Raw genomic sequence first — 13,353 nt, 5'->3', positions numbered from 1 at the left:
GTGCGCACTGCATCAATCCTGATGATTTGGTAATAATAGTTAAATCGGCACTAAATGGTTCCTTCAATTAAGACAGAGGCAAAAAATTAATCTCAGGGCTTTATGTCACAAAACATTAGCAAATGCAGAGAAGGTTACGGGGAGGGGCTGTGTGGCTGTGGGCAGTGGAGGGGTCACCATATGGCTGCCCCCCCCAGAGCTGCCCCTGCCCTGCCCAGGTGTCTCCTGGGGGGGTCTCCTGGGGTCTCCCTTTGAGAACCAGCCAGCACTGTGGGAACTGCTGGGCAGGACAGGGCCCCTGGAAGCCAGGATCTGGCTAGAAGGCAGCAGCCTCAGGACAGGGAGGGAAACTGAGTCCAGGACCCCTCTTCCTGAGGGTCAGGGCCCCACCTCACCCTTCCACCTCCTGCCCTCACTCATCCAGGCAGTGGTGGCAGAGGCAGTTGGCCCCGGGACGGGCCTTCTACCATGCAGGAAGTCAGGGAGCGGGGGCCCAGGGGTGCCTTGTGGCCCATGGCTTCCTGCCTGGCCCCTCAGGCCTCAGATGCCCAGCCTCCTCTGTGAGCAGGAAGGTGGAAAGGGACATCCGGCCACGCCAGGCCAGGGCTAGGCAGGGCTCTTTGTCTCCATCTGGGATTCATTTTCATGAGCAGCTGGGTATCCCTTTGCACCTGTGGGCAGGGGGGGTTGAAAGGTGAGAGGCCAAGCCCCCAGCCCCTGTCTAGCCAAGAACAGGCAGAGAGACTCCCCAAGCCTTGGCTTCTCCATGTGAAATGGGGCAGTGAGAGGTTCTGGGGAGGGTGGGTCACCCACACAAGATGGGGAGCCCGGGATGTGGGGGGATCAGGTGGGACCTGTTTTGGGGCATCTGGAGGTAGCTGCTGGGCCCATGTAGGCTGGAGTTGACTTCTGCCCCAGCTCCCAGCCTGGGGGACAGCACAGCTCTGGGGCATGGGGAATGCTGAGGCTCAGCCTCCGCAGTGTCCAGGGCTCCATCTGGGAGGGGCCAAGGATGCAGAATTCCATCCTTAAGACCTGCGTGGAGGACAGAATGGGCTCCTGAGAGGGCCTGAGCCCGGCAACGGGGTCCCTGGGGACTCAGGGGAAAGCCCAGGCTTCTCTGGACACCGCCCCCACCCCGCCCCACCCGCCCGCCCCTACCCCCGCCCCTGGTGGGACTCCGGTTGGCGCGTCCTCTTCCAGCTGTGGCAGAAATGTGGATGTAGTTCTCACAAACCTGCCTGGTGCCTGCCTCACTTCTAGGGGTGGTAGCATCAGGCCCTGAACACACGCCAAGGGCCGGGCCCGGCCTGTATAAGCCCTGCCCCAGACTCAGACAGGCGCACGTGTGGCTGTCCCTTGTTCCAGGTGCCAAGGCTGGGGCTGCAGCCCCACTCAGGCCCTAGTAGCAGCAGAGCCCTGGCTCCTGAGCACTGGGCGGCCCCTCAGAGCCCTCACCGGCCCCAGCCCCCGACACCTGGCCTCTGGGTCGCTGTGGCTAGCACCAGACAGCACTGCCAGGGCGTTCCTTCCTATCAGGCTGGAAGGATGGGATTTGGGTAACAGAAGCGTGTCCACTTCCAGTATAGCCAAGTGGGGGATGGGGTGGATTTGAGGATATAGGGACTGCGGAGGGCCGGTGGTTGGCAGGCAGAGGGGCTGGCTGCAGGCAGGTGCTCAGGGGAGGTCAGAGCTGGCTCAGCCCCCGGGGCCCCTCGCCCCCGGCTCTGTCTGCCCGAGACGTGGGGCCCTTGGAGGAGGGTGACTCACAGTGTGACCCACTACAGAGACAGTAGGGGGACAAGGCTGGGGCGGCCAGGCCTGCATCTGCCCTGCACCCACCACCCCATGCCCCCAGGGCGGTGCGGACAAGCCTGGGTCTGCTGTGCGCGGAGCTGCGAGGAGGCAGTGGGGGCGAGCCTGCGAAGAAGCGAAGCAAGCTGGAGAGGAGCGTCTATGCGGGCCTGCAGACCGCCTCCGTGGTGAGTGCCGAGGCGCCCGCCTTGCCCCAGGGCCCTTCAGGTCCCTTCCTGGCAGGTAGCAGACTCTCCCCAGCCCTGTGCCGAAACCCATTGCTCAGATGAGCAAACCAAGGCTGGGGAGCTCCGAGCGCCGACAGCAGGAGGAGGAGCCTGACCCTGCGGTGTAACACAGGAAGGTCTGACCGGGTGGCCCTGCCGCCACTTGCCCACGTCACTCCACCCTCCTCGTCTCACTCCAGCAGGAAAGCAAATGCCGAGGCTACACTCTGCTCACAGAGACTCCCTGGAGTGAGGCCCTGCCTTTCTTCAGGTGGCCCAGGGCACACTTGGTGTGGCGGGGGCTCCTCCGGCTGCCGGCACCCCCTTTCTTCTTGGTGTGGGGGGGCTCCCCACGCTGCTGGCACCCTGTTTCTTCTTGGCATGGTGGGGGCTCTCTCGGCTGCCGACACCCCTTCTTTCTTGGCACAACAGGTGCCTCCTGCCCCTCCTCTCTCCGTGGCCTCGGCGGGGCTGGTGAGACGTGGGCCCCAGCATACTTCACCTGTCTGCCCAGGGGGCTGATCCTTCTGCCCAGATGCTGTTTTATCCCTCCCTTTAGAAAAGCTAACAGCCTGGCCCCACAACCCACAGCCACTGGGCCCTCAGCCTCCTCCATGTCCCCTACGTGGGGTGGGCAGTTGGTGGGCAGTGGGGTGTGTGGGAAAGGCTGCAGCGTAGGCTCCAGGGGCAGGCCCTGTGTCTCTGGGCCAGACATCCCTTCAGCCCCTGTGGATCGAGGGCAGGGGCCTTGAGGTACCAGTTCTGAGCCGGGCATCAACAGAGAGGCACCTAACTGCCCAGGGGCTGTGGTTTGCAGAGGGCGCCCTGAGAGTGCAGCTGCCCCTCCCTGTTCACAGGAGAAGGTGCAGTGTAAGAAGAGCAGCTGTCAGGGCGGGCTGGCGCCCTCCGTGGCCCACAGGGTGGCCCAGCTGAAACCCAAGGTCAAGAGCAAAGGGCTGCCCACAGGCCTCAGCTCTTTCCAGCAGAAGGAGGCTACCCCCGGGGGGCGCATCCGGGAGAAGCTGTCCCGAGCCAAGAGTGCCAAGGTGTCTGGGGCCACACGGCACCCACAGCCCAAGGGCCACGGCAGCCGGGAGACACCCAGGTGCCCAGCCCAGCCCTCCGTGGCTGCGTCCCAGGAGGCAGGCAAGTTGCTGGCGTGAGTGGCCACTGCCAGGAGCCCCGGTCGTGGTCACTCGGGGGCTGGAGGAGGGGGCGGCAGGTTCATGGCCGCCACCAGGGCTGGGTCATGGCTTGTGGGGTGTGACAGGTCCAAGGAGACGTTTTCACCGAACAGGCTGGGGAAGGAGATGAAGGTCTCACGGAAGGAGACCCCCATCCCCAGGCAGAGCTCAGTGGCTCTCAGCATGCCTCACCCCCATGTCAGGGCCGAAGGGGAAGGAAGGAACCCCCTGGAAGCATCCAGGTTAAAAATAGCCCTTTCAACGGCCCCAGCCCCTGTGACTGTAGCATCCGGCTGAGCTGACCCCGAGGCGTTATCTGACCCCCACCCAGCAAACACGTGTGTCCAGAAACAGGAGCCTAGAAAAATAGAAGCTTCCTTTCTCCTGCCAGCCCCTTCCCCCAAGGTCTCAGACGCCTGAGAAAGAACAAAGGGAGGGCCGCTTGGGGCTGGGGGAGGGGCAGAGGGCCATCTGGGCGGAGGACAGCAGAAAAAGGGGAAGGGACTTTCTGGGGAGGGGGCCCTAGCCCTGCCAGGTGGGTGCCCTATTGCCCAGGGTATAAGAAAAAAACACCCCTCCCCACACCCATACAAATCCCTTCAGGCTGGAGGCCAGGACCTCAGGCACCTGCCCCCAAAGCAGCCCCACAGAGCGGCCCAGAGGGTGATGGTGACTGGCTCCACTCACAGCCCCGCCATAACCGCATGCCCAGAGGGTCACCTCCCCCACCTGTCAATGGCATAGCTTACCATCAAGTCATCAGGACCCCTCTGCTTCTCTCCCAGGCAGTGGCTATGACAGTGAGGACTGCGAGGGTCTCCTGGGGACAGAGGCACCACCCAGGGAAGCAGGGCTGCTGCTGCACGCCGGGGCCAGTGTGGCCGTGCTGGGGCCCTCACCCTCCTCTGTGGTCAAGATGGAGGCCAACCAGAAGGCCAAGAAGAAGAAGGAGAGGCAGGGGTTGCTAGGTAACCAGGAGGGAGGACAGGGGTTGCTAGGTAACCAGGAGGGAGGGCAGGGATTGCTAGATAACCAGGAGGGAGGGCAGGGGTTGCTGGGTAACCAGGAGGGAGGGCAGGGGTTGCTGGATAACCAGGAGGGAGGGCAGGGGTTTCTGGGTAACCAGGAGGGAGGGCAGGGGTTTCTGGGTAACCAGGAGGGAGGGCAGGGGTTGCTGGGTAACCAGGAGGGAGGGCAGGGGTTGCTGGGTAACCAGGAGGGGGAGGGCAGGGGTTGCTGGGTAACCGGGGGGAGGGCAGGGGTTGCTGGGTAACCAGGAGGGAGGGCAGGGGTTGCTGGGTAACCGGGGGGAGGGCAGGGGTTGCTGGGTAACCAGGAGGGAGGGCAGGGGTTGCTGGGTAACCAGGAGGGAGGGCAGGGGTTGCTGGGTAACCAGGAGGGGGAGGGCAGGGGTTGCTGGGTAACCAGGAGGGAGGACCGGCACAGTCAGCCCAACCAGCCGGGTCTCCAGGATGGGGACCCCTGTGACGGCCTCCCCTCCTTCCCGCAGGGGCGTGCCGCCTGTCTAGCCCTGAGAGTGAGGTCAAGATCAAGAGGCGGTCGGTGAAGGCCAAGGTGGGCACCACCCTGGAGCGGGCCCCAGGGCAAAGGCCCCCAGGTGCGCTGGGCAAGAAGAAAGCCAAGGGCAAGGCCAAGGGCAGCCTGCGGGCAGAGCCGGGGGCCACCCCCAGCAGGGACGCCCTCTTCAGCCCCTCTCGGGCCTTCGCCTGCCGTGAGGAGGGCAGCCAGCTGGCCAGTGAGCGCCTCAAGAGGGCCACGCGCAAGGGCACGGTGCTGCAGCCAGTGCTGCGGGTGAGGCTGGGCTCTGGGGTGCTGGGCCGAGAGGGTGGGTGCCTGTGAGGAAAGGCCTTCCCCGCTCTCCCCCGCACGCCGGCCCCTGAGCTCTGGGTCAGCCTGAGGCTGTCCCACCCTTGACTCAGCCCCTTCTCTGCCTGCCCACGCACAGCGGAAGAACGGGGCCCTGTCCATCACATTGGCCACACGCAACGCCAAGGCCATCCTGGGGAAGGGCCGGAAGCTGAGCAAGGTGAAGCACAAGGCCGGCAAGCAGGTAGCAGCCCCCCACTCTGGAAGCCCACTGCGCACCCACCTGCACCTCGCCTGCACCCCACCCAAGCCTGACTCCTCTGGCCCCCAGGGCAAGGGCCGGGCCGTGAGCCGCCTGCTGGAAAGCTTCGCCGTGGAGGAAGACTTTGAGTTCGACAACAACAGCAGCTTCTCGGAAGAGGAGGAGGACGAGGAGGAAGAGGAGGAGGACAGCGGCCCCCTGAGCGCAGAGCAGAGCGCCGCCCTGGGTGAGCAGGGCCGGGAAGGGTGCCAGCTGCCTGGGGAGGGGCGGTGGGTAGGCCGTGCTGGCTGCTGACACCTTGTGCCCACAGCGCGCTCGTGTGCCATCCACAAGGAGGACCTGCGGGACGGGCTGCCCGTGCTCATCCCCAAGGAGGATAGCCTGCTGTACGCGGGCAGCGTCAGGACCCTGCAGCCACCCGACATGTGAGGCCTGGGCAGGGTGGGGCAGGGCAGGGGCCTGGAGGGCAACCGAGACCCGTGGCACCTCACATTCCCCAATGCCCCCAGCTATAGCATCGTCATCGAGGGCGAGAGGGGCAACCGGCAGAGGATCTACTCACTGGAGCAGCTGCTGCAGGAAGCGGTGAGGACTGGGCCAGCCCGCCCCGGGGAGGGGCCTGGCTGGCTTGTCCCAGGACAAAGGAAGGCCTTGGCCTGGGCCGCAGCCACTCCCAGGCCCAGGGACCAGACTTTCAGGCAGCCCTGGGCCGGGCCCCACCTGCTCATGGGTCATCGCCCGCGTTCCTGCAGGTTCTCGATGTGCGGCCACAGTCCAGCCGGTACCTCCCGCCCGGCACGCGGGTCTGCGCCTACTGGAGTCAGAAGTCTCGATGTCTGTACCCGGGCAACGTGGTCCGGGGTAAGTTGCACCCAAAGCGGGGGCTGGGGCAGGCCCCTCTGAGACCTACAGGCTCATATCTGCCCCCCTACAGCCTGGCTTCCGAGGCTGGCGAGGGCAGAACCAGCTCTCTGCTTAGACAGAGTACGACAATAAAATGAGCTCCCCAGGCGCCATGAAAAAGCACAGGGTGTGTGGGGAGGGAGGGTGGGGGCTCCGGCCTCCAGCCAAGCAGAGAGGGCCCAGCAGGAAGGGACCCAGAGCATTGCTGCTGGGGGTCACAGAGTACGTCAGAGGGCACCAGCTCCCCTGGGCAAAACCTCCTGACTACAGGCAGGGGCATGTAGGTCCCTAGGGCGAAAGGCTCAAGGGTCCCACAGGCAAGTGGCCAGGTGGGCGGGAGGCGCCTCCAGGTGGGACTCGGCTGGGAGGTGGGCACGTGGGCATCAGCACGTGTGGGGAGGTCTGGTTCCGGGCTGGGTGGGGTGACGGTGGCATCGCATGGGAGGCACTGCAGGAGGTGGAGAGGAGGCCCCCGCTCCTGGGCTGCAGGGCGGCTCCACTGTCTGTGTGGTCAGGGAGCAGAACCCCAGAGCCCTCCCCTCACCCTCCCCACCGGCTTTGGCAGCCCCGCCTCCCTGTTTCGGGCGCCTACTGGGGGTTCCAGCTGCAAGCTCAGGTGTGCCATCCACAGGGGCCTCCGGTGACGCAGATGAGGACCTGGACTCAGTAGTGGTGGAATTTGACGATGGGGATACCGGCCACATCGCCGTCTCCAACGTCAGGCTGCTGCCCCCTGACTTCAAGATCCAGTGTGAGCCCGGGAGCTGCACGGGGCAGGGCCCTGCCTGGGCTCCACTGTGTCCAGACGGGCTCCCAAGGAAGGGTTGGGGTGGCAGTCACCCCACAGCCATGGCACTGAAGCCCTTGGCCCATGCTATCCACAGGCACAGAGCCCTCTCCAGCCCTGCTAGTGTCTAGCAGCTACCGGAGGACCAAGAAGCCATCCAGTGAGGCACCCCCGCCTAGTGAAGCCGCCACCCCCAGCCTGTCCCCCAAAGCACAGGACGGCCCCGAAGCTTTGAAGACACCTGGGAAAAAATCCATTAGCAAAGACAAAGCTGGTATTTTACTGGACTTCCCAGAATCCGGATCGGGGAAGGCCCCCTCTAGGGGCTGGGGGAACCAGGAGGCCCGTGGGGTAGGCAGGGTCCGGGGAGGGGCAGGTGGAGGCAGCTTTGTGGGCCCAGCTGGGGCTGACTCTGCTGGGCTTTTGCCCTCAGGTAAAGCCGAACTCCTAACCTCAGGTGCCAAATCCCCCACGGGGGCCTCCGACCACTTCCTGGGCCGCCGTGGCAGCCCCTTGCTGAGCTGGTCCGCGGTGGCGCAGACCAAGCGGAAGGCGGTGGCAGCGGCCAGCAAGGGGCCGGGGGTGCTGCAGAACCTCTTCCAGCTCAACGGCAGCAGCAAGAAGCTGCGGGCCCGCGAGGCCCTGTTCCCCGTGCACAGCGTGGCCACGCCCATATTTGGCAACGGCTTCCGCGCCGACTCCTTCAGCAGCCTGGCCAGCTCCTACGCGCCCTTCGTCGGGGGGACCGGGCCGGGCCTCCCCGGGGGAGCCCACAAGCTGCTGCGGGCCAAGAAGGCCGAGAGGGTGGAGGCCGAGAAGGGTGGGCGGCGGCGGGCGGGCGGTGAGTTCCTGGTCAAGCTGGACCACGAGGGTGTGACCTCCCCCAAGAACAAGACCTGCAAGGCGTTGCTCATGGGGGACAAGGACTTCAGCCCCAAGCTCGGGCGGCCCCTGCCCAGCCCCAGCTATGTGCACCCGGCCCTTGTGGGCAAGGACAAGAAGGGGCGGGCACCCATCCCCCCGCTGCCCATGGGGCTGGCGCTGCGCAAGTACGCGGGCCAGGCAGAGTTCCCGCTGCCCTACGACAGCGACTGCCACAGCTCCTTCTCGGACGAGGACGAGGACGGGCCGGGGCTGGCGGCCGGCGTGCCCTCCCGCTTCCTCGCCCGCCTGTCCGTGTCCTCCTCCTCCTCCGGCTCGTCCACCTCCTCCTCCTCAGGCTCCGTGTCCACCTCCAGCCTCTGCTCCTCCGACAACGAGGACTCGTCCTACAGCTCAGACGACGAGGACCCGGCTCTGCTGCTGCAGACCTGCCTCACCCACCCCGTGCCCACCCTCCTGGCCCAGCCCGAGGCCCTGCGCTCCAAGGGCAGTGGCCCTCACGCGCATGCCCAGCGCTGCTTCCTGTCCAGGGCCACGGTGGCTGGCACCGGTGCGGGCTCAGGCCCCAGCAGCAGCAGCAGCAAATCCAAGCTCAAGCGCAAAGAGGCCCTGAGCTTCTCCAAAGCCAAAGAGCTCTCCCGGAGGCAGCGGCCGCCCTCCGTGGAAAACCGGCCAAAGATCTCAGCCTTCCTGCCCGCCCGGCAGCTCTGGAAGTGGTCGGGGAATCCCACCCAGGTAGGTCCAGCGGGAGGCGGGAGGAGCTCCTGGTTCCCAAGGAAACCAGGGCGGGCTCATGCGCCCCTGCTGCCCTTCCCTCTCCTTTTTCATCTTCCTACTTGATTTCAAGTTAAAAAATGTGGAAAACTCAAGGGAAGAACAAAGACCCATCCATGACCCAGTGAGGCAGCCGCTTCCGCTGGCCCCTCGCTGGAGCCCGTGGCCTGTGTGACAGTGGAAATGGCTTCATGTCGGGCCGGGCCCGAGCTGCACTCCGCATGGTGTGGCCTCACTTTTCCACTTCGATAAGTGGCGTGGCCAGCTGGAGAGCTGTGTATCCCCGCACTCAGATGCCTGCATCTGTCCTCACCAGGGCACTGCTCGGGGGCGCATGTGGGGCCACTCGTGGGTCTTTTGCCTTCGTAAATAACACTGTGGTGAACGTCTTGTCCACATGTCCCTGTCCCAGATCCAGTGTCCAGACGTCATGATTCCATGTGCGGGCCCCGTGGAGGCGCGGCCCCTGCTCCAGATCCATGGCTGCCATGGCCTTAAGCCGCGGTGCTGCGGCTTCCTGCCCTTGTGGGCGCCCTGCACACTCACACTCAGACTCACACTCACACCCACACCACACCCTCCATGCCTCCTGGCCGCCACCTGTCCCCACAGCCCCCCGGCCTCTCAGAGCCACCCTGCCCCTGTCCCCCACAGCGGCGTGGCATGAAGGGGAAGGCCCGGAAGCTGTTCTACAAGGCCATCGTGCGGGGCGAGGAGACCCTGCGTGTCGGGGACTGTGCCGTCTTCCTGTCAGCTGGGCGGCCCAACCTCCCCTACATCGGCCGCATCGAGAGCATGTGGGAGTCGTGGGGCAGCAACATGGTGGTCAAGGTCAAGTGGTTCTACCACCCCGAGGAGACCAAGCTGGGCAAGAGGCAGTGCGACGGCAAGGTGAGGCCCGGGCAGGTGCGGGGCCCAGCCCCTCTTGGGGCCCCAGGGAGGGGACACGACAGCAGCCAGCACTGTGCCCCAACACACAGCCCCCGCTCAGCAGGTACCACGGCCCTGCAGGGAGCCGCACAGCCCATGGGCATGCCCTAGAGCAGGGCTCCCAGGTCCCTCCCCATGGTGGGGGGCTGTGGCCCACAGCAGTGCTCAGCATCCGGCAGGCCCAGTTCACTCCTGGGATGTGTGGCGGCCCCCACCCCGTGGGCCCTCCCTGCCTCCAGTGCCAGCCTGAGACAGAAATTGCACTCAGCACACCCTCTGCTCCTCTCTGAGAAGAAGCCATTTTCCAGACCATATGACGCATCCATCTTTCAGGGAAATTAGTATTTCTCTGACTCCGACAGCCCCCAGAGGGTCCCCGGCAGGTTCCTCGGCCTCTGGCCTCGGCCTCTGGACAGACAGGGCTGCCTGGACCTGGTCCTTGGCAGGTTCCTCGGCCCCGTCTTCCGGCCACACAGAAGTCCATCCGGTGACCCTTACAGAACATGGGTGGGCGGAGGGTCTTTCCTGGCTGGGCAGGGGCGCACTGACCAAGGCCGGCCACTGATGCCCCACGCACCTTGCCCCCAGAATGCGCTGTACCAGTCCTGCCACGAGGATGAGAACGACGTGCAGACCATCTCCCACAAGTGCCAGGTTGTGGCGCGCGAGCAGTACGAGCAGATGGCCCGGAGCCGCAAGTGCCAGGACCGGCAGGACCTCTACTACCTGGCGGGCACCTACGACCCCACCACCGGGCGCCTGGTGACAGCCGATGGCGTGCCCATCCTATGCTGAGCCGCCCACCGCAGATGCCTCCCACCTGCGCCAGGGACCCTGTGTGTGGAGCCTGGCGTCGGCCAAGCCACCGGGCAGGAGGCAGCCCCGGCCTCCCAAGGGCGAGTCTGAGCAAATATGCAAAAGCCCACAGGGCAAGACCCAGGCATTCTTACGGTTTTCCCTGGAAAGAGCGCTCCAGGTGTCGGAATCCAGTCCCGTCCCATCCTCTGGGAGGGTCGGGCTGCGGCCCTCATGGGTCCCCGGCCTGCCCCACCCACAGCGCCCTCCGTTTCCCGCACCGGCAGTTCACGGGAGATTTGAATCCAAGCCATATTCCCTAGTACCTCCGACTGTCTCCCACCAGGGAAAGCAGAAATCAGGTGTGTTGTCTATTTATTTCTCTATGTAAATATTGTATTTCTGCGGGGAAGTTTTATGGAAAAAAGTAGAAAAGGGTTTTTCCCCATCCGCGTGACAAGGTGTGTGTGAGCGTGTATGTGTGTGCGCGTGTGTGGCGATTTTTGTCCTGGGGTTTCCTTTGGAAATGCACTGTTCTCCTCAGCCCAGCTGGGTTCCAACGGGGGCACCTGGGACGACAGAGGCAGCTCGGGGCAGGGGGCAGAGGCCACGGGAGGGTCAGGTGGGACCCTTGGCGGCACCCTCTGATCTCTTGGGGGGGACGACCGTGTAAGATGAAAGTCGGTCACGTTTATTTGCTTTCAGTGCATCTCCTAGAAAAGGTGTTGGAGCAGGGGGTGGTGATGAGGGGCCCGTGGGGAAAGGATTCAAGAGGCAAAGCCCAGACCAGGGAGTGACAACAGCCGTGAGCATCTCAGCTGTGTTCAAAACAAGACAAAGATGAACAAATGTTTTAAAGTATTGATAAGAAAAAGCAATGTTTGGATTGTATCTCCTGAATCATATTCCAACTTATATCTGATTTCTGTTTCCGGGGCCAGTTGGTCTGAGGCCAAGGAGTCTGGCCTCCACCCAGAGCAGGGAGGGGCTGGCCCCTCGCCCCCCTCACCCTCGCCGCCCTGGCACACTCGGGAAGCAGGGCCCAGCTCTGAGCCCCTCCTCACCCCTGGGGTCCTAACTTTCCTGAAAGTAGTAGGTGCCGTGAGAAGGGGCAGTATGGCCAGGTTTCTGAACTGAGCAGGGCTCGGGGCCTATGAGGGCAGGTTCACAGTCCCGCCAGATTCTCTCCTCACCCCCGAGCAGAGTGCATGCAAAAGACACCCCTTTTCCCACCCACCTTATTGGTGCCCCCAAACCCCTGGCCTGCTGGGTAGATGGTGGTGAGGCCAGGCCAGCAGTGCTGTGGCCAGGGGAGAAGAAAATAAAATGCAGGCCCTGCCCCACGGCCCACCCCAAGCAGGGGAAGGCCCCTTCCTGGGCCCCCTTTTCCACCAGCCAAATCTGCCTGGCCCTCGGACCCCTCTGCCTGCCCCAACCCCTTTGGAGGTTTCTCGGCCTTTTCTGTGCCACTGGGTGGGGCAGATGGCCTGATGGGCTAGTGCTTGGGGCATAGAATGAGGGTCCCCCTGACCACCTGAGCCCAAATCCTGGCCCCAGGTGCAATTAGCACCCCTCGAGGGCTCTGCCCCAGTATCCCCGGAGAATTCACACCCCTCCCCTTCTCCCACAGCCAAGGACAGACAGGGCTGCCTGGACCTGAGCCCAACAGCCTTCAGCCTCAGAAACGCATGGGGGGCCACACACTCCTTATGTCCTCCCACACTAAGGTTCCCCTGGCCCCACGGGAGCTTCAGGAAAGCCCCCCAAGTTAGCCACTGCTCTAGGACGAGCTCTGTGTCCCTCACACCACAGGCCTCGAAGCAGGGTGCTGGCGGGTGCCCTGCACCCCAATCCCAGGTCCCCTTGGCCCCCTATTTTTCTCGGGCCCATTGGGGCCTGTTTCTCACCTGCTGGCTGGACCCCCTGAAGGGCCGTTCCCAGAGGCTCCCCAGGAAGCTCAAGGCTGGGGGCTTATGTTGTGGTCGGGGGTCCCCGCCTCCAGCCCCCCGCTCCCACCCCCGAGCCTACCCTTTGTCTCGCATGAGTGCAATATTTCATTCCCGGTGGTTGTCTGGGGAGGTGGTTGGACGAGGTCCTGCTTGAGGCTCGGGGATCAGAACGATGTCAAGTGAAGAAAAATGCACGGGGGCAATGCTGAGCCACTGGAGTTCCAGAGAGGGCGGAGGAGGGTGCAGCCACGGAGGTTGGATCCTCTGCTCCGCCGCCTCGTCCTCGTCCCGCTTCTGCTGGGTTCCGCTTTGTCCCTGGTTTTTTCCTTTTCTTTCTTTCTGTGTGCGTGTGAATGGTGTGGCCCCTCCCCTCTCACCGTGGTTAACGTGGCGAAGGCACGATTCCTGTAAATGTGTAAACTAAGGGGATGGTTGGATTTTTTTTTCAATGTAAACACTAAAAACAAAATGGACATAAAAACACACAAAGGTTTTATGAGCAGCAGACTCTATGTAAAGGCATTTTAGTATCAAATTTTTTATTGATAACTTGCTTAAGAATAAATATATGGACTATTGTACAGGTTTTCGGTGGTCCAGGGTCCTGTGTCCCAAGGTACTCCTGGGGGGCCCCCAGGGCTCCGGGGGCTCAGCAGAAGCCTCTCGTTCCCAGAGCTGGGGCTTCTGGGCCAGGCCTCCCCACCGCCCCCTGTGTTGGCCCAAGTGAAGCCCCTCAGGCCAGGAAAGGGTCATGTGACCGGAATGGGTTCAGAGTGGTCTTAGGGGTGGGGTCCCTCCAGTAGGAGGGCGCCTTTCCTGGTTGCTCTCACAGTCCCTGTCCAACCTGAACCAGTCCAGGGCCAGAGTAGATTCCACTGGAGAGGACGAAGGGCAAGAGCAGTCTCCGAGCCGCCACGCTGGGCAGGGTCTTAGACGTGAATGACCATCCTGCGAGGGGCGGCCCACGGCCCGGGTGTGGGAACACAGATGAGTGCACCCCCAGCTGGAGAGAGCCCTGTTCATGAGGCTGCAGACCCAG

At 63.9% G+C, this 13,353-nt stretch overlaps 1 protein-coding gene, 1 long non-coding RNA gene and 1 pseudogene across 8 annotated transcripts in view; 2 read left to right on the top strand and 1 right to left on the bottom strand.

The window, feature by feature from the left end:
* Window positions 1-12,900, top strand: part of BAHCC1 (BAH domain and coiled-coil containing 1) — a 76,061-nt gene extending 63,161 nt beyond the window's left edge. For 6 of the 7 annotated variants that reach the window (XM_063705999.1, XM_063706001.1, XM_063706002.1 and 3 more), the window contains 14 exons: window positions 1,859-1,982; window positions 2,879-3,171; window positions 3,995-4,173; window positions 4,716-5,017; window positions 5,172-5,276; window positions 5,364-5,520; window positions 5,605-5,719; window positions 5,804-5,879; window positions 6,047-6,155; window positions 6,829-6,948; window positions 7,082-7,258; window positions 7,418-8,601; window positions 9,295-9,531; window positions 10,159-12,900. In XM_063705999.1, the coding sequence (XP_063562069.1) occupies window positions 1,859-1,982; window positions 2,879-3,171; window positions 3,995-4,173; window positions 4,716-5,017; window positions 5,172-5,276; window positions 5,364-5,520; window positions 5,605-5,719; window positions 5,804-5,879; window positions 6,047-6,155; window positions 6,829-6,948; window positions 7,082-7,258; window positions 7,418-8,601; window positions 9,295-9,531; window positions 10,159-10,365 (3,385 nt within the window). In that variant the 3' untranslated portion in view covers window positions 10,366-12,900. The remainder of the gene's footprint in view (window positions 1-1,858; window positions 1,983-2,878; window positions 3,172-3,994; window positions 4,174-4,715; window positions 5,018-5,171; window positions 5,277-5,363; window positions 5,521-5,604; window positions 5,720-5,803; window positions 5,880-6,046; window positions 6,156-6,828; window positions 6,949-7,081; window positions 7,259-7,417; window positions 8,602-9,294; window positions 9,532-10,158) is intronic. The other variant, XM_055389454.2, reaches the window with a different exon arrangement.
* Window positions 90-1,862, bottom strand: LOC115934641 (uncharacterized). The gene is made up of 3 exons (XR_010133701.1): window positions 1,162-1,862; window positions 855-1,035; window positions 90-671 (listed from the first exon to the last, which is right to left on the bottom strand). It is a non-coding gene; the product is annotated as an uncharacterized lncRNA (long non-coding RNA).
* On the top strand, window positions 11,040-12,900 carry LOC109027049 (uncharacterized; annotated as a pseudogene).
* Window positions 12,901-13,353: the final 453 nt, after the last annotated feature.

Source organism: Gorilla gorilla, chromosome 4 (genome assembly GCF_029281585.2).
Source record: "Gorilla gorilla gorilla isolate KB3781 chromosome 4, NHGRI_mGorGor1-v2.1_pri, whole genome shotgun sequence".
Lineage (NCBI taxonomy): Eukaryota > Metazoa > Chordata > Mammalia > Primates > Hominidae > Gorilla > Gorilla gorilla.
Note: the sequence above shows the minus strand (reverse complement) of the source record. Positions and strands in the feature narration are given on the sequence as shown.